This window comes from Bos taurus, chromosome 8, assembly GCF_002263795.3.
Source record: "Bos taurus isolate L1 Dominette 01449 registration number 42190680 breed Hereford chromosome 8, ARS-UCD2.0, whole genome shotgun sequence".
Taxonomy (NCBI): domain Eukaryota; kingdom Metazoa; phylum Chordata; class Mammalia; order Artiodactyla; family Bovidae; genus Bos; species Bos taurus.
In genome coordinates, this window is record NC_037335.1 from 64,996,332 (window position 1) to 65,021,594 (window position 25,263).

Below are 25,263 nucleotides of genomic sequence, written 5' to 3' on the forward strand. Positions count from 1 at the left end.
GATATAGGGAGAAATGAGGATAGTAGATAAAAAATAGGAAAAACAGAAAAGATTAGACAGAAGCAAGGCCAGGTATCTTAAGAAGAGTAGACTCTAAAATGAATGTGATTAGGAGATAAATTCTTTTTAGGTTATTAGGAATTCAGAGGAATTTAAACTTAAATTTTGACTTGAAATATTTGTGAGCTGATTAGTCAGGATTTAGGATTCCTGCCCACCCCCCCCCCTTTTTTTTAAAAATACGTTTGGTATCTATGCTTCTACTCTGATTGGAGTAGGTACTGTAGAACCTCAGGGAGCAAATTAAATCTAAGGCAACTTTGCTTGTAAGATAGACCAGTATTTTCCTCTAAGAGGGATAAAGTGCTGCCAGTTAAATATGCTTTTTTTTAAACCATCTCTTTTTAAGATATATTCCAGTTTCAGAGATGTTGGAAAGATGTGCCCTAAAATTGATGAAATACAGTATTTCCACTCCACCTTTATCTTTTTCTGATTTATTCTATTTTTTAATATTAGTCATCAAGAATGGCTCAAATTTCACCTCTGTCATGAAGCCTGTATAGATCCTTACAGTGAGATGTTTCAAGTTTCCTTTGAGCATGTTTCTTATGCCCCTTTCAGTTTTGAATATTCTTAATGGAGAATCAAAAGCAAAATAGGAGCTAAGTAGTTCTGCTTTCTCTGTATCATCTGCTAACATTATACCATCTGCCCCAAGCAGTAGGCCTAAACCTTCTTTCTTGTTCCTCTTGCTCTACATGTTTTTTAAATCTTTTTTATCATTCTTAACATTTTTCACCAGCCTCCGCTCATTCTGGGCTCTTACATACATGGTTCTTCTTTCACATCACTCTTTTGTGTTCATCCTTATTCACATGCCTTTCTTTTCATTCTTTTTTTTTAAAAAAAACAACTGTCTTAAAATTATGAAGTTACAGCACACCTTACCCAGTCATATTGGATTTTTAAAAACGTCCCCCTTAACATTTTCCCTTCACCCATAGTAACAGAATTCTTAAAGTCTGACACTGTATTTTTGGCTGGGGATGTAACATCATACAAATTCTGTAGAAGAGAGAGAATATGTCACAGGCAAATGCTCATTAGCTGCAGAAACTTCCTGAAGCTTCTCCAAACTAATATTACCTAACATACTTCTGTGAACCATGTAGCATTTAACCAAGCTTTGTAACTGTAGTGTAGGAAAGAATCACACAGCCAAGAGGTGGTATGTGGTGAACAATATTGTTCCAGGGCTTGAGAACTGGACCTAATCCTAATTCTGCCACTGTATTCAATTGGGCTCTGGTTTCCTTACTGTAAAATTGTGAGGTTGAATGGATGATCTTATAAGCCCCTTAGAGTTCTATGATTTTTACATGTAAAATGCTTAATATCACGTATCTTTAGTTTTTCCAGTTCACATTGGAAAGGTAAGAGTGGATATAAAAGAAATATAAAGTCATGATAGGATAGAGGTACAACTTTTTGATTCACCCAGAAAATCTTATAAGATGCTTTAGTGTAGCTAAACTGTTTTTTTTTTTTTTCAGGATTGGCTTTAATTTTAATATAGTGCAATAGATACTTTAGATTGTATTAAGGTGTCAAATAGCTAGGAATTATGTTTATAGTTTAATGGAAAGGTTGCTCACTTATACGAATACCTGGGTTTTAACCTCAGCTTTGCTGGTAGATAATTAAGTAAATCCTGAACAAATTTTGTTTTGATTTCTCTGTGTGTAATAATGTGAAATGTAATTATATGGACTATATCACCTCACTGAAAGTAGGCACTTGAAACATTAAAGGAATCAATACTTTTTGTTCTGTCTACTATGCAGGATTTGCATTCATGTCTGTGAAAGTACATTAGGGGAAAATAACTTAAAATATATGAATAGAGATCTGCAAGGGATGGTAGGGGGAGGGAGGAAGGAGGAGGGTTCAGGATGGGGAACACATGTATACCTGTGGCGGATTCATTTCGATATTTGGCAAAACCAATACAATATTGTAAAGTTTAAAAATAAAATAAAATTTAAAAAAATAAAAAAATAAAAATAAGCATCATATATAGATCATTCCAGTATTCTTGCCTGGGAAATTCCATGGACAGAGGAGCCTGGCAGGCTATAGTCCATGGAGTTGCAAAGAGTCAGGCACAATTGAGCTACTGAGCACACATGCACAAATAGATCATTCTTACAAGTTCTGTTTAATTGTAAAAGAAAAATTGAATTTTATGTTTTCCAAGTATAGACCATTGAAAAAGATTAAAAGCTCCCTGGTTTATTTTATGAAGGTAGCACAGCCTGTTAGAGTGAGTTTAAACCTAGTGAAGTTAGTATAGACACACACACTGGTCATGTATGAATTTGTGCACACATATACACATTCACATACTCCACACGTACTAAAATTTCAAATAAAGTATTAGCAAATTGAATCCCACAGTGTATTAAAAAATTGTATGTATTGACCAGGGAGGGTCTATCTCAGAAATATTCAAATGGCTCTATACCATGAAATTTGCCCATAATTCATTATATCAACACATTAGAGGAAAATTTATGATTATGCCAATAGGCGATTTTTAAAAGAGAGAAAAGCATTTCATAAAAATCTAACAACTTCACTCAGAAATTCAAATAAAACAGCGAGATAACACATAGTACTGGCAGTATATGGGGAAATGGAAACTCAGACATTAGTGGTAGTGTGAATTGTTAAGCCTTTCAGGGAAAAACTGGTAATAGTTTTTGAAATAAAAATGCGTATTATCCTCTGAATAAGTAGTCTAACTTTGGGGAATCATTCCTACAAAATATAGTATAATACTATATACTAGAATACTAATATATACTGTTACTATTTATTAGGATTTATGTGCATGCATCCTCAGTCATGTCTGACTCTTTGTGACCCCATGGACTGTGCCTGCCAGGCTCCTCTGTCCATGGGATTATCCCAGCAAGGATACTGGAGTGGGTATCCATTCCCTTCTTGAGGGGATCTTCCTGACCCAGGGATCAAACTCATGTCTCCTGCGATCAGGATTTATAGTCTAGTCCATTTGTTTCATAGTTTGTAATAGCTAAAAACTGGAAACGACATGAAAGACTATTGATCACTGGAAGAGTGACTGAGTAAATTATATCAATACAATGGAATATGGTACAGTCATTGACCAGGAAGGATATCCATTATGATATTGTTAAGTTGGGGAGTGAAAGTTTGTCAGTTATAGATTATTCTGCATAATCTACAATTCATTTTTTGTGAAAAGGTCTATATATGCTAATATTTCTATGAGCAGATTGAAGTATGCAGAAAGACTGGGTTAAAAGAAGTGGTAGGCTTGATGAAGTGAGGAAATCATTGTTTTTCTTGATGTGTTTCTGCAGTGTTTCATTTTTTATGAAGAATATTTGTTACCTTTGTAATAATTACATTTAATGAAGGATAAATGCTAAATTCAGAATATGAGGATGTGAGTTCTAAAGAAGCTGGATTTGGCCAGAGATATAAAAAATAGAAAAGTACTAATTAATACTGTCTGCTCTAAAGAATACTTGTAATCATTTCCATTCAAAGCCATTATCACAGATTGGCTCTGAATGTAAAGATATTTTATATTAAGAGATGGTAGCTTTAACGATTTTTTTTTCTTTTACAGCAACTCCGCTCCAATATCCGAGAAATGGAGAAGCTTTGCTTGAAAGTGCGAAAGGATGACCTAGGACTTCTGAAGAGAATGATAGATCCTGTTAAAGAAGAAGCATCAGCGGCAACAGCAGAATTTCTCCAACTCCATCTGGAATCTGTAGAAGAACTTAAGAAACAATTTAATGATGAAGAAACTTTTTTACAGCCTTCTTTGACCAGATCCATGACTGTTGGCGGTAATGTACTAAGTCTTATTCTTGATCGTAGTATTTTAATGCAGTTAATTGAGTTCACTTCCTTGTACTGATATTGTAGATTTGCAAATTATATATAAATTTCCAGGGATACCTCCTAGTTCAGTATGCTGAATTCTTGGACCCTGAGTGTGACTGGAAATGCATATCCTAAACATTTCATGTGTATTAGTTGCTCAGTCGTGTCTGACTCTTTGTGACCCTGTAGACTGTAGCCCATCAGTCTCCTCTACCCATGGAATTCTCCAGACAAGAATACTGGAGTGGGTTGCCATTCTTTTCTCCAGAACATTTTATAGGATTAAAAAAAATAGAGGCTATGCTGTATAGTGTGAAACATAAAGGCTTCAAGTACCTACTTGTTCACATATTAAAAATAAGTTTTAAAATATTTCCTAAGGAGAATGTCATCCTGATTTGCAGAGTACTTCTCCCTCATCTCCAGGTACAGGGGCAGCCTAGCCAGGCATGCTTCTTTCTGAGGCATTCTAGTTTTCAGAGGGCATGTCAGATCTATCTCCCATAAAAATCTGCATTGGGGGTCACACCATTAATTTTTATGAAGTGATACTGTAAGGAAGAGCCAGTAAAACCTGTCATTATAGCTCCTCTAAGGATGTAATTGATAATTGTTGATTACGTTAAACAATGTATGTATAAAGAAACCTGAAAAAAATTATTGGTTTAATTAGTACTACTTCAAAGCAGTTAATCTTTTTTATTCTTATAGATACTGAATGGCATAACTAACAAAGTTTCTCTGCTTGAGTTGTTTACTAGAATGTGAAAGAAAGTGAAAGTTGCTGTCATGTCTGACTCTTGGTGACCCCATGGACTGTAGCCTGCCAGGCTCCTCTGTCTGTGGAATTCTCCAGGCCAGAATACTGGAGTGAGTAGCTGTTCCCTTCTCCAAGGATCTTCCTAACCCAGGGATCAAACCCAGGCCTCCCGCATTGCAGGCGGATTCTTTACTGACTGAGCCATCAGGGAAACCCAAGAATACTGGAGTGGGTAGCCTGTCCCTCTCCAGTGGATCTTCCTGACCCAGGAATCGAAATGGGGTCTCCTGCATTGCAGGCGGATTCTTTATCAGCTGCACTACCAGGGAAGTTTACTAGAATACTTAAATATAAATTTTTTAACTGCCAAAGCCTAAATTTTGAATTTTCCTGGCTTGATTTTGTAATTACTGCCCTTGTTTTTCTTTTGAATTTCTCTTTTTAATTTATGCATCCTGTTATATTTTATACATGTTCTAAGCCACCTTAAAACTTTATGGAAAAGATGAGGTATAAATAAATTGTTGTTCAGTTGCTAAGTAGTGTCCAACTCTTTGCAACCCCATGGACTGCAGCTGCCCAGGCTCCTCTGTCTTCCACTGTCTCCTGGAATTTGTTCAAATTGATGTCCATTGAGTCAGTGATGCTTTCTAACTATTTCATCCTCTGCCATCCCCTTCTCCTTTTGTCTTCTATCTTTCCCAGCATCAGGGTCTTTTCCAGTGAGTGGGGTCTTTTCCACTGAGTTGGCTCTTTGCATCAGGTGGCCAAAGTATTGGATCTTCAACTTCAGCATCAGTCCTTCCAATGATATTCAGGGTTGATGTCCCTTAAGACTGACTGGTCCCTTAAGACTGACTGGTTTGATATCCTTGCAGTCCAAGAGTCTGTCAAGAGTCTTCTCCAGCACCACAGTTTGAAAGCATCAATTCTTTGGTGCTCAGCCTTCTTTATGGTCCAACTCTCACATCTGTATATAACTACTGGAAAAAGTTATGGCACTGCTTTTTAATATGCTGTCTAGGTTTGTCATACACACACACACACACACACACATATGTTAGTCACTTAGTTGTGTCTGACTCTGCGACCCCATGGACTGTGGTCTGCCAGGCTCCTCTGTCCATGGAATTCTCTAGGCAAGAATACTAGAGTGGGTTGCTGTTCCCTTCTCCAGGGGATATTCCCAACCCAGGGATTGAACCCAGGTCCCCCACATAGCAGGTAGAATCTACCATGTGAGCTATCAGGGAAGCCCTGTTTGTCATAGTCTTCCTTCTAAGGAGTAAGCGTCATAATTTCATGGCTGTGGTCACCATTTACAGTGATTTTTGAGCCCAAGAAAATAAAATCTGTCACTGCTTCCACTTTTTCCCCCTTTTATTTGCCAGGAAGTGATGGGACTGGATGCCATGATATTAGTTTTTCTAATGTTGGGTTTCCCAGGTGGCCCTAGTGGTAAAGAATTCACCTGCCAGTGCACGAGATGTAAGAGACGTGGGTTCAGATCCTGGGTTGGAAAGATCCTCTGCAGGAGGGCATGGCAACCCAATCTAGTATTCTTGCCTGGAGAATACCATGGACAGAGGAGCCTGGTGGTCCATAGTCCCCAGGGTCGCAAAATGTCGGACATGACTGAAGCAACTTAACATGCACACATGGCAGTATTCTTGCCAGGAGAATCTTATGGGCAGTGGAGCCTGGCAAGCTTCAGTCCATGATATCTCAAAGCATCTGAGGACAACAATAAATAAATTACAAATTAGAATACAATCTGAGAGATGTTACATCTGATCAGTTTTCCTCTTTTTATTTACCTAGAAAGTAGGAGGCTCCTGTATCACTCCCTGGCTCCAAAACCTGATTGTTTTTTTTTTTTTTTTAAATTTTATTTTATTTTTAAACTTTACATAATTGTATTAGTTTTGCCAAATATCAAAATGAATCCATCACAGGTATACATGTGTTCCCCATCCTGAACCCTCCTCCCTCCTCCCTCCCCATACCATCCCTCTGGGTCGTCCCAGTGCACTAGCCCCAAGCATCCAGTATCGTGCATTGAACCTGGACTGGCATCTCGTTTCATACATGATATTTTACATGTTTCAATGCCATTCTCCCAAATCTTCCCACCCTCTCCCTCTCCCACAGAGTCCATAAGACTGTTCCATACATCAGTGTCTCTTTTGCTGTCTCGTACACAGGGTTATTGTTATCATCTTTCTAAATTCCATATATATGTGTTAGTATACTGTATTGGTGTTTTTCCTTCTGGCTTACTTCACTCTGTATAATAGGCTCCAGTTTCATCCACCTCATTAGAACTGATTCAAATGAATTCTTTTTAGTGGCTGAGTAATACTCCCTTGTGTATATGTACCACAGCTTTCTTATCCATTCATCTGCTGATGGACATCTAGGTTGCTTCCATGTCCTGGCTATTATAAACAGTGCTGCGATGAACATTGGGGTACACGTGTCTCTTTCCCTTCTGGTTTCCTCAGTGTGTATGCCCAGCAGTGGGATTGCTGGATCATAAGGCAGTTCTATTTCCAGTTTTTTAAGGAATCTCCACACTGTTCTCCATAGTGGCTGTACTAGTTTGCATTCCCACCAACAGTGTAAGAGGGTTCCCTTTTCTCCACACCCTCTCCAACATTTATTATTTGTAGACTTTTGGATCGCAGCCATTCTGACTGGTGTGAAATGGTACCTCATAGTGGTCTTGATTTGCATTTCTCTGATAATGAGTGATGTTGAGCATCTTTTCATGTGTTTGTTAGCCATCTGTATGTCTTCTTTGGAGAAATGTCTATTTAGTTCTTTGGCCCATTTTTTGATTGGGTCATTTATTTTTCTGGAGTTGAGCTGTAGGAGTTGCTTGTATATTTTTGAGATTAGTTGTTTGTCGGTTGCTTCATTTGCTATTATTTTCTCCCATTCTGAAGGCTGTCTTTTCACCTTGCTGATAGTTTCCTTTGATGTGCAGAAGCTTTTAAGGTTAATTAGGTCCCATTTGTTTATTTTTGCTTTTATTTCCGATATTCTGGGAGGTGGGGTCATAGAGGATCCTGCTGTGATGTATGTCAGAGAGTGTTTTGCCTATGTTCTCCTCTAGGAGTTTTATAGTTTCTGGTCTTATGTTGAGATCTTTAATCCATTTTGAGTTTATTTTTGTGTATGGTGTTAGAAAGTGTTCTAGTTTCATTCTTTTACAAGTGGTTGACCAGTTTTCCCAGCACCACTTGTTAAAGAGATTGTCTTTAATCCATTGTATATTCTTGCCTCCTTTGTCAAAGATAAGGTGTCCATATGTGTGTGGATTTATCTCTGGGCTTTCTATTTTGTTCCACTGATCTATATTTCTGTCTTTGTGCCAGTACCATACTGTCTTGATAACTGTGGCTTTGTAGTAGAGCCTGAAGTCAGGTAGGTTGATTCCTCCAGTTCCATTCTTCTTTCTCAAGATCGCTTTGGCTATTCGAGGTTTTTAGTATTTCCATACAAATTGTGAAATTATTTGTTCTAGCTCTGTGAAGAATACTGTTGGTAGCTTGATAGGGATTGCATTGAATCTATAAATTGCTTTGGGTAGTATACTCATTTTCACTATATTGATTCTTCCAATCCATGAACATGGTATATTTCTCCATCTATTAGTGTCCTCTTTGATTTCTTTCACCAGTGAAAAACCTGATTGTTTTAATACTATATTTTCAGTGCTAATGAATCCAATTTTACACGACTTTTTTTTTTTTTTTTTTAATATAAGAAACATTTAGGCCATTATTCAGAGTTTCTGGATAATCTTACTTTTATGGTCTCCTCAGTACCTAAGCATATAGTATATAGAACTTAGCACATAGTGGACTGTTAATAAATGTGTTATAAGTATGAATGAATAAAAATGTTTTTAGAGACAGTTTTGTAATTTCAGGTGTGCTCTAGTAACTTCACTGTGTAGATAACCACTGTCTAACAACACTACCCAAAGTATTGTTTTGGGTAGAAAGAAATCTTAGCACTCAACCTTGGTTGAAGAGTATTTAGGCAGAATTCTTTTTACTGTTTATATCATTGTGTTCATATAGAATTATCACCTCCATAATGATGTGGCTAAATGCTGTTCTAACTATGAATTATAAAGCTATGCTTTCTGTTTACGTATAGAGAAACTGGGCCTTGTAAATTCCATGAGATTAAGGAGTCATCTTATTTACCAGACCCTCTGACAGTTCTGATGGTAGTAATAACAGTGAAGATGGTGGATTTTCTGGAAAGAATCACTGATATCAGTCTCTTCTGCTATTTAGTTTTGAATTGCCCATCACCAGCAATTCCCTCACAAACAAAAATTTTGAGTTCTATTTAAGTATTTTAGCCTGAATTTGCATTTTATTATTGCATTGTTTGTGTTTTTACTAGTAGAATTGCTTGGGCTCAACAAATTTGGTTTAACGTGTCATCAGAGGAATTGGGTGATTATTAGAAAAAGGCAGCTTACCCGGTTTGCTGGCAATTAACTTTCTCTGTAGGTAGCTGACTGGTATTTAAAAAAAAAAAAAAGTGATGGGAAAATTTGAGGAAGCATGTATATGGAGAAAGTGAAGAAGATTGGGGCAGAGCTAGAGGGTGAGGGAGAAGAAATAGCAGGTGAAATTTGTTTTCCAACTCTGTTGATTCTCAAACTTCTCATTTCATGGAGCACCAGATTAGCTAAAGAACTAATCACTTGCCACTGAGAGAAACTATGAAATTAAATCTCTGCGTCTAGTGCAGATTTGATTGAAACAGTCACTCCATTTATGAGATCAGATACCTGAATCTCATAATCTAAAACATCTAAAAAAACTCATAATCTAAAACACTGTATATAGTTTCAAATTCTGAACAGTCTTCTGGTCAGATTGTGCTTTGACTTTGTATCCATTGCCAACATTAAGCAGTTAAAATTAACTGTCTCACTCAGTGCCTGAGTATTTCACCAAACATGAAGTTTCTACTAGGTTGTGTTAAATCCATAAATATTAACAAGTAATTGAGAGGGTGGGAAAGGAGAATAATGAAAAGGAAATAACTGATTTACATAAGACGTTAATAGTGGGGAAAGAACTGGGTTTGCTCTATGTGTGGTCTTCTAGCTATAGACTCTCTTCTGTCATCCTACATGTTTTTATCCTGTGCTCTCTGGGTTTTTTTTTTTTTTTCCCCTGTTTTCCTATTTTTGCTTCTGGTATTCATAACAGTAGTGACAGCTTATACAGAAAAAAAAAGAAAAGTGATTTGCACAGAAATTTAAGTGCCTTAAAATGCTTTTTCCTTTAAAAATTCAATCTGATTATAAATAAATTGGTTGGAAACATGAGAGCAGAAATTCAGGAGCAATGCCACATTTCCATGACTGAGATCAAAATACAAAAATAGTTTTTCATTTACAGATAGAAATAAGTAGAATAGAATGTTTTATGTTCTCTGGAGAATGAAAGAAGCCTATTACGTTTAGGGGGAAGCTGTGATGATTTTGCTCTATCTTTTGTCCAGATTCTGAGAGTTTCTAAAGCACATCTTCTCTGCCAATCTTGCTTGATCTGAGAAACTCCCTTCTGTCTCAGTTGTGTATCTAGTTTCATTTTTAGCATATTGCTTCCCACCAAGAGAAGTGATGAGCCTCCAAATTTGATTTGTATTTAGCAAGGTGTATCAAGTCATATAGAGCAAATCAGTGCTTCTCTCTGTCTTTGTCTTTCTTACTTCCCATCCAGCTCACACACTTCACCAGTGCAATAGGAACAGAATCTTACAACATTTTAAACAACTATTCACAAAAGAAGAGTCCAACATTAAAACTGCTGGGAACTTCAGACCAGCATGTTGAATTTGATGAAATACTAGATTTTATCACAGGTATATGTATACTGTTATTGAACACATTGTGAATCATGTAGATGTTTTTATATATTACTTAGAAGGTGTCTTTTGAAATGACTTTAATTTTCTTAAAAATGCTCCTTTGGAGCTAAGTTAAGCCATGTCTCCAAAGTCACTTTATCTTGATAGGTAGGTTTATATAGATGATCAGTAAAGTAATTTCAGTATGATAAAGCTGTAGGAACATGAAAGAATTCAGGAAATGCTTTTGAATTAACTTAGATTTAAAATGGAACTTTTCCTAATGTAAAATGTAGTGGAAGTTCCTTAAATATTGTGTTGTAATTCTTACTGGAATCATTGCCCTTCCTGATATGTGGAGAAAGATGGGGGAGGGTATAGTGAGAATAGTTTGGACACATAGAAGGAAAAAGTCTTATGTCTATGTTGCTAATCTTACTTTTCACATCAACTAAAAATATCTTAATGTTTGAGTTTATAGTCAATAATGTTTTAAAAAAATAGAATCTGAATAACACTGCTAAGTGATTCCATATTCCACATAGACTTTACACTTGCAGTTGTTTGCAAGTGAGTGAAACTGAGATTATTATACAACAATAGCAGTTTTGACTTCAGTGGACAGGGTAAGAATTCTTTGGCTGTCTTTCCTGCAGCTATAATCTCTCTGTGTTTTGCCTCATTATGTCTACAGTAGTTTGTAAAAGTTCAAAGTCAATGGATGAACACTGAGATAGTGATTTTTAATACAAGCTGGAATAAATGAATTACGGAAGTTGTAGAAATTAAGAGGTTCCTTTCTTGTTAGTCATGCCTTGAATTGATTAGCAATGTTCTGAGTTGTAAGTTTACAGCAGGATTTTCCATGGAAGAGAACAGATTTCTTTGTTCTAAGACTCCATTTGAACTAAGATGCATACGCAGTTTGGTTTCAAGTGAAACGTAAATGACTTAAACATTTAATTATTTTTTTCATTGAGGGAAATCTTTTATGTTTGCTTAAAATGTCAAACATTTCCCATCCCTTCATTTTTAGATCAAGAATTTTTGTATGATAATCCCTCCTCATTTTGTTATACATCCTGGCATACTGCATTGGAAGCTTCTCTAATAGTACAATAATTATGGCTTTAAAAAGTCAATTTTGAGTGATATTTACAAAGTTTTGCTTTACATTTGATCTGTTAATGAAAAGAGGTATCATTATTTATCATTCTATTAAGGAAGTTGGAGTTCTTATTACAAATGGAATATTAAGTAGGAGAAAGATCTTAGAGTAATTAATTACTTTGAAGTAAAAAGTTTTTTTATGTGATAACTTAGGACATGGAGTAAATAACTCTCCTAAACGTTTGTAAAAATCAGAGCTTTTAATATGTTGGATATTTGCCATATGTTGTAATGTAAAACTTTGTATGTGTAGTTTTGCTCTACCTTTAAGGTAGGGAAATATATTCATTTCAGTTAAGATTCAAAATTAAAAGAACACTGTCAATTCTGATAAACCTACAAATTTTTAACTTTTAATCAACTGACTGCCCTTCCTAAACAATTCAAATAGGTTTTATTTCTTAAAAGGTAAAACATTCACAAACTTTGAAAGTAAAATAGTAATGCAGTTTTATAAAATACCATTCAGAGGGGCTTCCCTGATAGCTCAGATGGTAAAGAGTCCATCAGCAATCCAAGAGACCTGGGTCCAATTCCTGGGTCAGTAAGACCCCCTGGAGAAGGGAGTGGCACCCACTTCAGTATTCTTACCTGGAGAATCCCATGGGCAAAGGAGCCTGGCGGACTACAGCCCATGGGGTCGCAAAAAGTTGAACACGACTGAGTGACTAACACAACCACATAGGCTTAGATGAAAAGAGAAATTGGTAGAAAAGATGAACTTAAGAGTCATAATGACTTACTTTTAGGAATACATCAGGTCACATCACTATGTTACTTTCCTGCTTATAACCTTTAGTAGATTTCCACGGTCTTCCAAATAAAGTCCAAAGTCTTTAACTGGGCTGCAAGGTTCCTCCTAACCATCTATAATGTCTTATACTTAGAGCTGTACGTTTTCAACTTTATGCTTTGGCAAGACCAGACTGCTGATTTTATGTTAAGCTATATTGGGTATTTTTTGAGGACCTTTTTCATGTTGGTCTCTCTATTTAGAATTTATATTCCTGTCTTCTTAGCCTAGTAAGAAAAAATTAACCTTTTTTAGTAAGTTGTTCCATAAACTGCACACCACACCAAACTTGGTCAGACACCATGCCCAGCTTGAAACTCCCATAAACACTGTAGGTATCTGTATCTATTTATCTAGGTATCAGTGCAGTCTCTTATTGTTTTAGGATTGTCTGTTTGTATGTTTACTTTTCTAGAATGTAAGTTCTTTGAGAACAGCTACTTTGTACTGTTCACTTTTTTATCTCTGATGCTCAACCCAAAATGTAATGGATGCTCAGAAATATTAAAGTACTTGATGTTTTGAGCTTTCAGTAAGGAAGACAAAGGAAAGTAGACCTTCAGATCTCATCTCTCCATTTCCACTGCCACTGTTCACACCATCACACTAGAGCACACCATCATCATTTAGCACCAGACACATTGAAAAGCCTCCCAACTGGTTTTCACTCTCTAATTTTTTGCCTTTCAACTCCATCCTTAATCTGTTCTTCACACTACAGCTGTGATTACCTGTCTAAATCTGAAATCTGATTATGGCACCCTCAATTTCCCAGTAGTCTTCAAATCCTTTTAAAAGTTCCATGTTGATCTTAAGAGAAAGACAAAACTCTTTAATGTAATTTACAGTGCCATAAATGATGTCACCTTAGATTTCCAGCCTCAACCGTTGCTTTCTCTTGTCATAGTCTGTGCTTCAGCTATACTGACTGGTTTCAGTTCTTAAACTTAAGCACGTTAGTCTTTCTGACCTTAATATGCTCTCCTTCCCCTTCACGCTTGCCCCGGTTCAGCACTATAATTTCTGTTCATCCTCAGGCTTTAGCTTCACAACCTTGTCAAATCACTCTTTCTCTACAAGTCTCAGTTAGATACCTTTATTCTGTGCTCACATAGCATACCATACTTACCCACATCATAGTTCTTTTCAGACTGTACTGAACTTGGCCTGTAAACATGTCTGTATCATGCATTATATAGTAAACTCCATTAACAGTAACAGCAGTGACAGTATTCTTAATAGATAAGCTAGGCACCATTTAAAATAAACATCACCTTATTTTACAAATGAGGGAAATAAGCCAAAGAAATCAAAGAGCTAGTAAACAGGCAAACTAGGATTCTAACCCAGGTCTTTCCAACTAGGCCGATACTCCTAACCACTATGACTTCTTGGAACTGATTGACCTTAGCACATTGATTGGTATATAGTAGGCATTTTATAAATATCAATTTAATGACATTGGTAAAACCAAGGAAGAGGTAATAAGAAAGACTTGAAGGTAGAGTTTGGAGTATAAATTCATCTTTATAGCAGTGTTAATGACTAAAGGCTTAAAGGGTTGATGACTTTTTAAAATTCAGAAAAGACATAGAAGAATGAAGGCACAGGCCAGAAAAATTACTCTGAGGAGAAGGATGACAGTATGTGCAAAAGGATACATATGGTAAGAGGTGTTTAATAACAAAGTTACTATTACCAAAAATGACTGATTTTTCATTGCTAAAAATGCATCATTTCCTTACTTTTAAAATCTTGTTAATCTGATGTTTATTACTAAAATAGCCAAAGAAAATGTTACTGATTTAGCAATGAAAAGTGTTATTTCGACTAGGTTATCTCTTCATAGAACATTGGCCAAATAGAATAGTTCTACTTTATGCTACTTTAGCATCTAGCCCTAGTTGTTCAGATTGGGTAAGTAGTAATTTTGTAGTAATTTTCTTAGATGATTTTGTAGAATAATTAAAGAAATAGTGTTTGTTAACTAACCTCCCCATGGATAATGAATTTACTTTTAGCCTGAACTTAATTAGTAAGCATTTCACATGGTAATTGTTTCATGGAATTGATTCATGCTACCATCTTTCTAACAAAGCAGATATACTCTAAACATGAGGCTATGTTCATCCAGGAACATTTCACAGTACTGAAGATGAAGCTGATCCTCAGAGTATGACTCAGATTTATGCATTGCCTGAAATTCCTCGAGATCAAAATGCTGCAGAATCATGGGAGACCTTAGAAGCGGTATGTTAGAAATGATTTTCCTTTTGGCAGCTGTGAGGCGTGAAAGTAAGTAATTTCCTCTTTCTCTCTCTTTTTAAGGACTTAATTGAACTTAGCCAACTGGTCACTGATTTCTCTCTCCTAGTGAATGTAAGTATATAACTCTTTTTGACTCAGAGATGTTGGATTAATAGAATAAGAGGCTTTTATCAATTACTAGACTTCTGACTAGAATTTTAATAGAATTTACAATTTCTAAGACTGGTATTGAGCCATGGACCGAAGTCTTAAGTGTCCTCAAGTCCCACTTCAATTAAAAAAAATTTATTAAGCATTTTTTTATATAGAATATACTGGGTATTAGGGTTCTGACAAGATTGTATATAGAAATAAATGAATCCTGCTCTCTGCCTTCAGGGATTTACAGTGGGTGGCCATAAACTTGGACCACACCAAAACGGAAATTTCAAGAATTGTTGTTAAATGTAAAAATAAGCTATGAAAAGTATTATTGGCTCCAAGGAGAAGTGTTTAATTCCAAGGGAAAGTTGCAGGTGTCATGGCACATTAAGAATAGTGTCATAAGATAGGTAGCATTTGCCTTGAGCCTTGGAAATTGAGTAAAATTTCCACAGGTGGGAATGAGGGGTGCAGTTGAAAATATCTAAACAAAAACATAGAGTACAAAAGTGTATGGGCTTCCTGGGTGGCTCAGTTGGTAAAGAATCCGCCTGCAATGTGGGAGACCTGGGTTTGATCCCTGGGTTGAGAAGATCCCCTGGAGGGAGGGCATGGCATCCCACTCCAGTATTCTTGCCTGGAGAATCCCCATGGACAGAGGAGCCTGGCAGGCTGCAGTCCATGGGGCCGCAAAGGGTTGGAGCACAACTGTCCTTTCAGGAATAACAAGTGTTAACAATGTGACTAATGCATAAGGTACCATGGGTAAACTAAGCAAGGAGATTGAGATGCCATTGAAAGCCATACCAAAGAATTTGAACTTTACTTTGTAGATATTAAAGAGCCAGTAGATTTTTGAGTAGATAGAGTGATGTGATAGTCTGTACTTCAGAAAGATCACTATTAGCCATGTGAATAATTGCCCTGGGCGGGAGGAGAGTATAGGTGGAAGGACCTTTGGAATCAATTGCAAGAGTTTCACTGAGTGCATGGCAATACAAATATTAATACAAAGGTAAAAGGCAGCCTCAAGGCATTTCTGGGGTCAATTTATAAGAAATTGGAGAAAGGTGGAAGAGTCAAAATAAATTAAGGCTTTATTCTACATAATTGGGTGGCCAGTGATACTGTTAACAAAGATTTGGTGGGAAAGATAGAACAGATTTTCTGTCATTATTTTTGTAAGTTACTCTTATTTTCCTTCCCAGGAATTACGGGAAGTGGGGGGGGTGTGTGTGTGTATACAGGTGCATGTGTTTCTACATATGCTTCTGTCTGGGTTTTGTTCATTGTTCTTGACAAACTATGAGTTAGGGGTTGTACATCTTTGAATTATGGTTTCCCTGACATCTGGCTATAAATTATAGGAAGTTCCTAGGTCACACAATCTCAGGTTTGGAATTGGAAAGGATTTATGAGGCCTGTTAATCTAATGATTCTACTCTTGCTCCAGCTTCTGAAATAGATGATCTTTTGCCTCCTTTTGAACAATCACAGTGCAGAGATACACTCATTCCATTTGGAGGCGCTAACTCGTAGATGTTTTTTTCTTATGTAAAGTAAACTTTGCCCTTAATAACTTCCCTCTGGTACTTTTGCCATCTGAAACCCTGTCCTGAAAAGTCTTTTTTCCTTATAAAAGTTTTTCACCACAACCAACATAATACTCAACAGTGATAAGCTGAAAGCCTTCCCACTAAAATCTGGAGCAAGACAGGGAGGCCCACTCTTATCACTTCTATTCACCATAGAATTGGAAGTCCCAACCATGGGAATCAGACAAGAAAAAGAAAGGTATCCAAATTGGAAGAGAAGAGGTAAAATTGTCAGTGTGTGTAAATAATATAATTCTGTGTTGATGGACATTTAGGGTGCTCCCATGTCTTGGCTATTGTAGAGTGCTGCTGTGAACATTGGGGTGAATGTGTCTTTTCAAATTATAGTTTTCTCCAGATATATGCCCATGAGTGGTATTTTTGGATCATATGGGAACTCTATTTTTAATGTTTTGAGGAACTTCCATACTGTTTTCCAGAGTGACTGTACTAATTTACATTCTCATCAGCAGTGTAGCAGGATTCCCTTTTCTCCACACCCCCTCTAGCATTTGTTATTTGTAGACCTTTTAATGATGCCCATTCTGACTGGTGTGAGGTGATACCCCATTATAGTTTTGATTTGCATTTCTCTAATAATTAGAGATATTGAGCATCTTTTCACATGCCTATTGGCTATCTGTATGTTTATTTCAATCTTCTGCCCATTTTTACATTGGATTGTCCTTTTTGTTATTGAGTTGTATGCACTGTTTGTATATATTGGAAATTAATCTCTTGTTGGTCACATCATTTGCAAATATTTTCTCCCAGTCTGTAGATTGTCTATTTTCTTAAAAGTGATTTTCTTTGCTGTGTAAAAACATATAGGTTTGACTAGACCACATTTGTTTATTTTTGTTTTTATTTCTATTACCTTGGGAGCCTGACTTAAGGAAACATTGCTGTAATTTATGTCAGAGAATGTTTTGGCTATGTTCACTTTATGGTATCTGTCTTACATTTAAGTCTTTATGCCATTTTGAGTTTATGTTTGTGCGTGGTGAGAGAGTATGTTCTAACTTCATTGATTTACATGTGGCTCTCCAACACCACTTGCTGAGGAGACTGTCTTTTTCCCATTGTGTATTGCCTCCTTTGTGTGAGTTTATTTCTGGGCTCTCTAATCTGTGCCATTGATCCATGTGTCTGTTTTTGTGCCAGTACTGTGCTGTTTTTGTTACTGTAGCTTTGTAGTATTATCTGAAGTCTGGGAGAGTTGTGCCTCCTACTTTGTTCCTTTTTTTTGGCCGTGCTATTTTACAGGAGACAGGGATCAAGACCATCTGCATGGAAAAGAAATGCAAAAAAGCAAAATGGCTGTCTGGGGAGGCCTTACAAATAGATGTGAAAAGAAGAGAAGTGAAAAGCAAAGGAGAAAAGGAAAGATATAAGCATCTGAATGCAGAGTTCCAAAGAATAGCAAGGAGAAATAAGAAAGCTTTCCTCAGTGATCAATGCAGAGAAATAGAGGAAAACAACAGAGTGGGAAAGACTAGAGATCTCTTCAAGAAACTTAGAGATACCAAGGGAACATTTCATGCCAAAATGGGCTCGATAAAGGACAGAAATGGTATGGACCTAACAGAAGCATAAGATATTAACAAGAGGTGGCAAGAATACACAGAAGAACTCTACAAAAAAGATCTTCATGACCAAGATAATCATGATGGTGTGATCACTCACCTAGAGCCAGACATCCTGGAATGTGAAGTCAAGTGGGCCTTAGAAAGCATCACTACGAACAAAGCTAGTGGAGGTGATGGAATTTCAGTTGAGCTATTTCAGATCTTGAAAGATGATGCTGTGAAAGTGCTGCACTCAATATGCCAGCAAATATGGAAAACTCAGCAGTGGCCACAGGATTGGAAAAGGTCAGTTTTCATTCCAATCCCAAAGAAAGGCAATGCCAAAGAATGCTCAAACTACCACACAATTGCACTCATCTCACACGCTAGTAAAATAATGCTCAAAATTCTCCAAGCCAGGCTTCAGCAATACGTGAACCATGAACTTCCAGATGTTCAAGCTGGTTTTAGAAAAGGCAGAGGAACCAGAGATCAAATTGCCGACATCCGCTGGATCATGGAAAAAGCAAGAGAGTTCCAGAAAAACATCTACTTCTGCTTTATTGACTGTGCCAAAGCCTTTGACTGTGTGGATCACAATAAACTGTGGAAAATTCTTCAAGAGATGGGAATACCAGACCATCTGACCTGCCTCTTGAGAAACCTGTATGCATGTCAGAAAGCAACAGTTCGAACTGGACATGGAACAACAGACTGGTTCCAAATAGGAAAAGGAGTACGTCAAGGCTGTATATTGTCACCCTGCTTATTTAACTTATATGCAGAGTACATCATGAGAAATGCTGGGCTGCAGGAAACACAAGCTGGAATCAAGATTGCCAGGAGAAGTATCAATAACCTCAGATATGCAGATGACACCATCCTTATGGCAGAAAGCAAAGAAGAACTAAAGAGCCTCTTGATGAAAGTGAAAGAGGAGAGTGAAAAAGTTGGCTTAAAGCTCAACATTCAAACAACGAAGATTATGGCATCTGGTCCCACCAGTTCATGGGAAATAGATGAGGAAACAGTGTCAGACTTTATTTTCTGGGGCTCCAAAATCACTGCAGATGGTGACCGCAGCCATGAAATTAAAAGAAGCTTACTCCTTGGAAGGAAAGTTAAGACCAACCTGCTGCTGCTACTGCTAAGTCTCTTCAGTCGTGTCTGACTCTGTGCTACCCCATAGATGGCAGCCCACCAGGCTCCCCATCCCTGGGATTCTCTAGGCAAGAACACTGGAGTGGGTTGCCATTTCCTTCTCCAATGCATGAAAGTGAAAAGTGAAAGTGAAGTCGCTCAGTCGTGTCTGACTCTTTGCGACCCCATGGACTGCAGCCTACCAGGCTCTTCTGCCCATGGGATTTTCCAGGCAATAGTACTGGAGTGGGTTGCCATTGCCTTCTCCGTAACCAACCTAGATAGCATATTAAAAAGCAGAGACATTACTTTGCCAACAAAGGTCCGTCTAGTTAAGGCTATGGTTTTTCCAGTAGTCATGTATGGATGTGAGAGTTGGACTGTGAAGAAAGCTGAGTGCCGAAGAATTGATGCTTTTGAACTGTGGTGTTGGAGAAGACTCTTGAGAGTCCCTTGGACTGCAAGGAGGTCCAACCAGTCCATTCTAAAGGAAATCAGTCCTGGGTGTTCATTGGAAAGACTGATGCTAAAGCTGAAACTCCAATACTTTGGCTACCTCATGTGAAGAGTTGACTCATTGGAAAAGATTCTGATGCTGGGAGGGATTGAGGGCAGGAGGAGAAGGGGACAAGAGAGGATGAGATGGCTGGATGGCATCACCAACTCGATGGACATGAGTTTGAGTGAACTCCGGGAGTTGGTGATGGACACAGAGGCCTGGCGTGCTGCAATTCATGGGGTCACAAAGAGTCAGACACGACTGAGCGACTGAACTGAACTGAGTCTTCTTTGTAGCAAACAGTCTTTCTCTAGTTGCAGCCAGCAGGGGCTACTCTTTAGCTGTGGTGTGTGGGTTTCTCATTGTGCTGGCTTCTCTTGTTGAGGAGCATAGGCTCTAGGGTGCTCAGGCTTCAGTAGTTGTGGTGCCAGGCTTAGTTGCCCCACTGCATTTGGGGTCTTCTCAGAACAGGGGTTGAACTGTGTCCCCTGCACTGCAAGCCAGATTCTTAACCACTGAACCACCAGAGAAGCCCTCTTGCTTTGTTCTTTTTCTTCAGGATTGTTTTGGCAATTCTGGGTCTTTTATGGTTCCATATAAATTTTAGGATTATTTGTTGTAGTTCTGAGAAAAATGTTGTGGGTAGCTTGATAGCATTAAATCTGTAGATTGCTTTGGGTAGAATGACCATTTTAACAGTATTAATTCCTTCAATCCAAGAGCGTGTGATATCTTTCTGTTTCTTTGAATCATCTTTCCTTTATCAATGTTTTATAGTTCTCAGCATGTAAGTCTTTCACCTTCTTGGTCAAGTTTATTATGCCTAAATATTTTTTTATGTGATTAAAAGGAATTTTTAAATTTTAATCTTATATCCTGATACCTTCATGAATTCATTTGTCAATTCTAGTAGTTTTTACGTGGAGTTATTAGGGTTTTCTATATACTACTCAGCTATAAAGAAGAAGGAAATAATGCCGTTTGCAGCTACATATATGAACCTAGAGATTATACTAACTGAAGTCAGAAAGAGAAAGACAAATACCATATGATATCACTTATACTTGGAACCTAAAATATAACACAAATGAACTTATTTACTGAATAGAAGCAGAGTCACAGACATAGAGAATAGACTTGTGGTTGCCACAGGGGTAGGGGGTGAGGGAGAGATCAACTGGGAATTTGTGATTAGCAGATGCAAATAGTTAATACTATGTACAGCATAAATAAAGTCCTACCCAATCACACAGGGAAATATATTCAATATTCTTGTACTAAAACATAATGGAAAGGAAAAAAAAATTATTCAGCTTTTTGAGATCAACATTATCCTTCCTCACCCAACCACACCTCAGCATATTTTCTTCTCTTAAGAACCTTTGATTCTCTAATGTTTCTTCTAGAATCTAATTTCTCAGCTTTTCAGTACTAGTTATTTAGTTTGTGGATTTATTTCTCGAAATGTAACACCTAAAATTGAGTACAGTAAATTGTTTGAAGCATTTTACTTTTTTATGCTTCTGAATCAGAAGCAGCTAAATGCTTGAAATTTCTGAGTTAGGTATCTGTAGAATCTGTTAATATAGTTGTGTATGAAAGAGAAGTATATAATAAAAATTCCAAAAATATTTGTTTTTATAATCATGATTTATTCAATTTTTATAACTCATAATCTGATCTAATGCAGTTTGTAAAATCTGTACATGTAGGGTTACACAAATATTTGCATTTGCTGAAAATCATCAATATTTACACAATAAAATGGATGAGTTACAATGTATGTAAATTATACCTCAAAGTTGATATAAAAAGAAAACTAAACATGTACAAGTTATATTTCCTATTAGGTTATATAAGCAGCTCCTAGCCCCTAATCTAAGAAAGATTTGTATAAGAAAGCTTTGGGTATAGCCATGGCTCTATACAGATGTCCTATTTATAATAGTCTGTGTAAGGACATGAGACAGAATGCTATTAGGCAAAAGCTCAAAGGAGAACCCCTGATTACTGTTCCCAGGGTGACTGAGTTCTCATGACCACATGGTCAAGGACTCAACAGAAACTCCATTTAGACACGATATGATTTGGAAACATAACTAAAGTGACCACATCCTTTCATTATCATCACATGGACATGATAGTATTTAGGCTAATTAACCATGTATTTATGGAATGCTTTTTGTGTGCATAGTATTGTGCTAAACTCAGTACAATGAAGAATAGAGAATAGTATTAAAAAGAACCTATAGAACAGTCACGATAGTTACACAAAATTGTGAATGTGCTTAATGCCATTGAATTATACACTTAAAAAATGTAAATTTTATATATACTTTCACCATAATAAGTAAGTACTTGCAAAGCCATTAAGAGATCCATGTATATTTCAGTAAATGTTAATTATTATCTACTAGACACCCTGATTTTTTTCTTCAGCCTTATTGCTCAAGTGCCCTCTTCTGTTCTTGTAACTGTAGAACCAGCCCTGTTTCTAGTCAAGAGGAATTAGGAAAACTCTGGGCCATTTGCTCAATAGCTTGTCACTATTGCTGCTCATCCAATTTTGTCTCTACCTTTTGCCATATCCTGTATGGCTTTTATGCTTAAGTTTTACTCCCAATGCATAAAAACTGGGTTGTAATTGATTAGATCAGATTCTTCCATTTATTATTTATGTGACCTTCAGAATGTTAACAACACTTAGCTTTGTAAATTGATGGGAGGACTCCATGAGATATTGTCTTATTTCTCACTCCCTTCCCTGCCCTCGGAGTAGGAAATGCCAACCCACTCCAGTATTCTTGCTTGGAGAATTCCATGGACAGAGGAACCTGGCAGGCTATAGTTCATGGGTCGCAGAGTAGGACACAACTAAGCGACTGACACGCACACACCATTCCCTTCCCTGACCCACGGCATTCTTGCCTTTGTCCCTCCCTGTTTGATTCCCTCTTTGCTTAGAATTCTACTTTTGCCACCACCAATACCTTTAGACATTTTAGTACTATAGTTCCTATAGTCCCTTTCCTATTACTGGAATCCCCTAATGTCAACACTGTACTTACCCACCCTGCTTATTGCCTACTCTAGGCCAGTAGACTCTGCCTGTGTATCATAGTGTTTATGTGCCTGTTTCTGGGCTTTTCTGTGTATATGAATGCATATAATTAAGGTGAATATATTATCTATCTTTGGAGCTCAGAACCAAGATAGCTTAGTTGGTTGGGATCTAAGACTAAAGCTGGCCTTGAAAGCTGGCTGGAATTCAGAGAGAAGAATAAAGGAACATACCTGGAATTTTCGCATTTGTTTCTTAAACCTGTACTTTCCAGGCACATTAATAAAACTGTACAACTACCAACAAGGGGAAAACAGTTCTTCATAGTTCTGATTCAGATGCCCAAATTGCATTCTGCTTGACAAGTATTAACTTAATAAATCACATTTCCCTTCAGAATCTTAGGTGCTCTTATAACTGCTTATTAATATTCTGTTATTTTTTTCAGGCAGGTAAGGAAACCTAAGTCAGTGTTGAATCCATAAACATATTTTTAGATTCTTTGGAGAATTGTTTTCCTTTAAAAAGGAAAAGTCTATTCATTACTCTAGTTTGAGAAAACTACAGTGATCCTCATAAATGGTTTAAATAATTGTTTAAGGGATGCTGAGAACAATATGAGGTGCCAGTGTTAAGTTGATGGTTGTCAGATTTGGGAGGCCTAGGTCAATGAAAGCAAACATAAGTAAATCAGAAGCAAAAGGGAAGGTTGGTAGATAGGGGTGAGGAGGCTTTGTTGTTTGGGGCTTGGTGTCCTGTAGTAGAATAAAGTTGTGTATGTATAGTTTGGCCCAGCATAAAGAGCCAAGATCACAGTGGACAAATAGGGTCCAGATTGAGCTCTGAACGGAGTCTAATTTGGCATTTAGCTGGGGTCGAAGAGGGATTCTCTTCTTTTTTCTGTGAATTAAAAAAAAAAAACCCTCAAAAGTTGATGTGATCATGCTTACATGGGTTTGTTTATACATGTGTGAGAACTAATCAAAGGATATGCCCTAAGAATTGGTTGTATATTATATGTAAATTCCATATAAATATAGTTTTCTAAAAATGGGAATATGTTCCTCTGTCAGGTAGTGAGTTCTTGTCACTAGAGATGTTTGAGCTGAGATTCAGTGGCCACTTATCAGAAGTGGTATAGTGGGGTTTCACATAGCTGAGGGGAAAATTGCACTTCCACCCAGAGATTCCGTGTTTCTGTTGTGTCAGCACAGATGTTGCCATTTTATGTAGAAGGCTTTATTAATATGTTTGATCTGAAACATTTTAACTTGTCATGATTTTTAAATGTATTGAAGTGTACAGGTGTAAAACATGGTACAATAAATTCATTCACTGCTCCCTAGTGCATATCACAAATGGAACAATTTTATGGCAGATCAAGCCATATTATATTTTTATTCCTAAAACATAATAACTTGTGTTTATTGGATCAAGGGCATTTAACTCCTGAGACAGATTTGTCTGTTTTAAACTGAATCTTCAAAGAAGATAAGTTAGAAAGGGTTTTGGTTTGATTTTGGTTTTTTTCCATCAAACCTCACGTGACACGTAAATGCTTATTTGGATGTTTTTCCTCCTGGAAAGTAGATTCATTTGGAGAATAATATGTTTGTATGTTAGAATGGATTTTAGTGTGAGATACTTTTTCCTATAAAGGTGCCACCCTTTTCTTGTCTAATAATTAAGTCACCCTCTTTTTTTCATACAAGTGAATTTGTACTTTCAACATGGTTTATCAGATGCTATTAATGAACCGCTATTAAGACTGCAAGGCTGCAGTACCCAGGGCTCTGATTACAGGAATTAAAGTAGTGTGTATTGGCTGACTGCTGCTCCCCAGCAGGAACGTTCACTCATAATTCCTTTGCATCTAGTCTCAGCAGGAGAAGATTGACAGCATTGAAGACCATGTCAACACTGCTGCTGTGAATGTTGAAGAGGGAACCAAAAACTTGGGGAAGGTAAGATTCTGCTCCTGCTGACAAATCAATGGTACTCTGGCTCTCAGGAATCCCTAGTATTAACCCAATTGATCTGTTCTCTTTAATGTTGAGGGAACCAGCAATTAAGAAAATAAGGAAGAAATGACACATAGGTAGTGCAGGAAATCAATGGTTGTTGTAATATTCTACTCTAAGATTCCTTCTGTTGGGAGAGAAATTTTTTCAGAGAGGGAGTAAACTGAAGCCCTGCTATATGGCACTTGGTGTTACAAAAGAATGTTTTCGGGGGTTCAGGAGAGGAGTAGAGAGGGTTGCCAGAATCCAGTAGGGGCCAAAGTTTAGGGATGTGACAGCACACATGGTGTGGGTCCATCTATTTCCCACAGAACGTGGCTTTTAACCCCAGGTACATAGCATGGAGTAATCTGTGTGCAACATAAAAGCTTTGGGAGTATCTGTGGCTACTGAAACTGTTTAAATAAGCTAGC

General features: G+C 37.2%; 1 protein-coding gene across 5 annotated transcripts in view; it reads left to right on the forward strand.

The window, feature by feature from the left end:
* STX17 (syntaxin 17) overlaps nucleotides 1-25,263 on the forward strand; it is an 88,326-nt gene that overhangs the window by 43,122 nt on the left and 19,941 nt on the right. For all 5 annotated transcript variants that reach the window (XR_009495475.1, XM_005210210.5, XM_005210212.5 and 2 more), the window contains 4 exons: nucleotides 3,683-3,908; nucleotides 14,692-14,807; nucleotides 14,886-14,936; nucleotides 24,707-24,793. Coding sequence is in view for 4 of the 5 variants with exons in the window: in XM_005210210.5 (XP_005210267.1) it covers nucleotides 3,683-3,908; nucleotides 14,692-14,807; nucleotides 14,886-14,936; nucleotides 24,707-24,793 (480 nt within the window). In the remaining variant the exon portion in view is untranslated. The remainder of the gene's footprint in view (nucleotides 1-3,682; nucleotides 3,909-14,691; nucleotides 14,808-14,885; nucleotides 14,937-24,706; nucleotides 24,794-25,263) is intronic.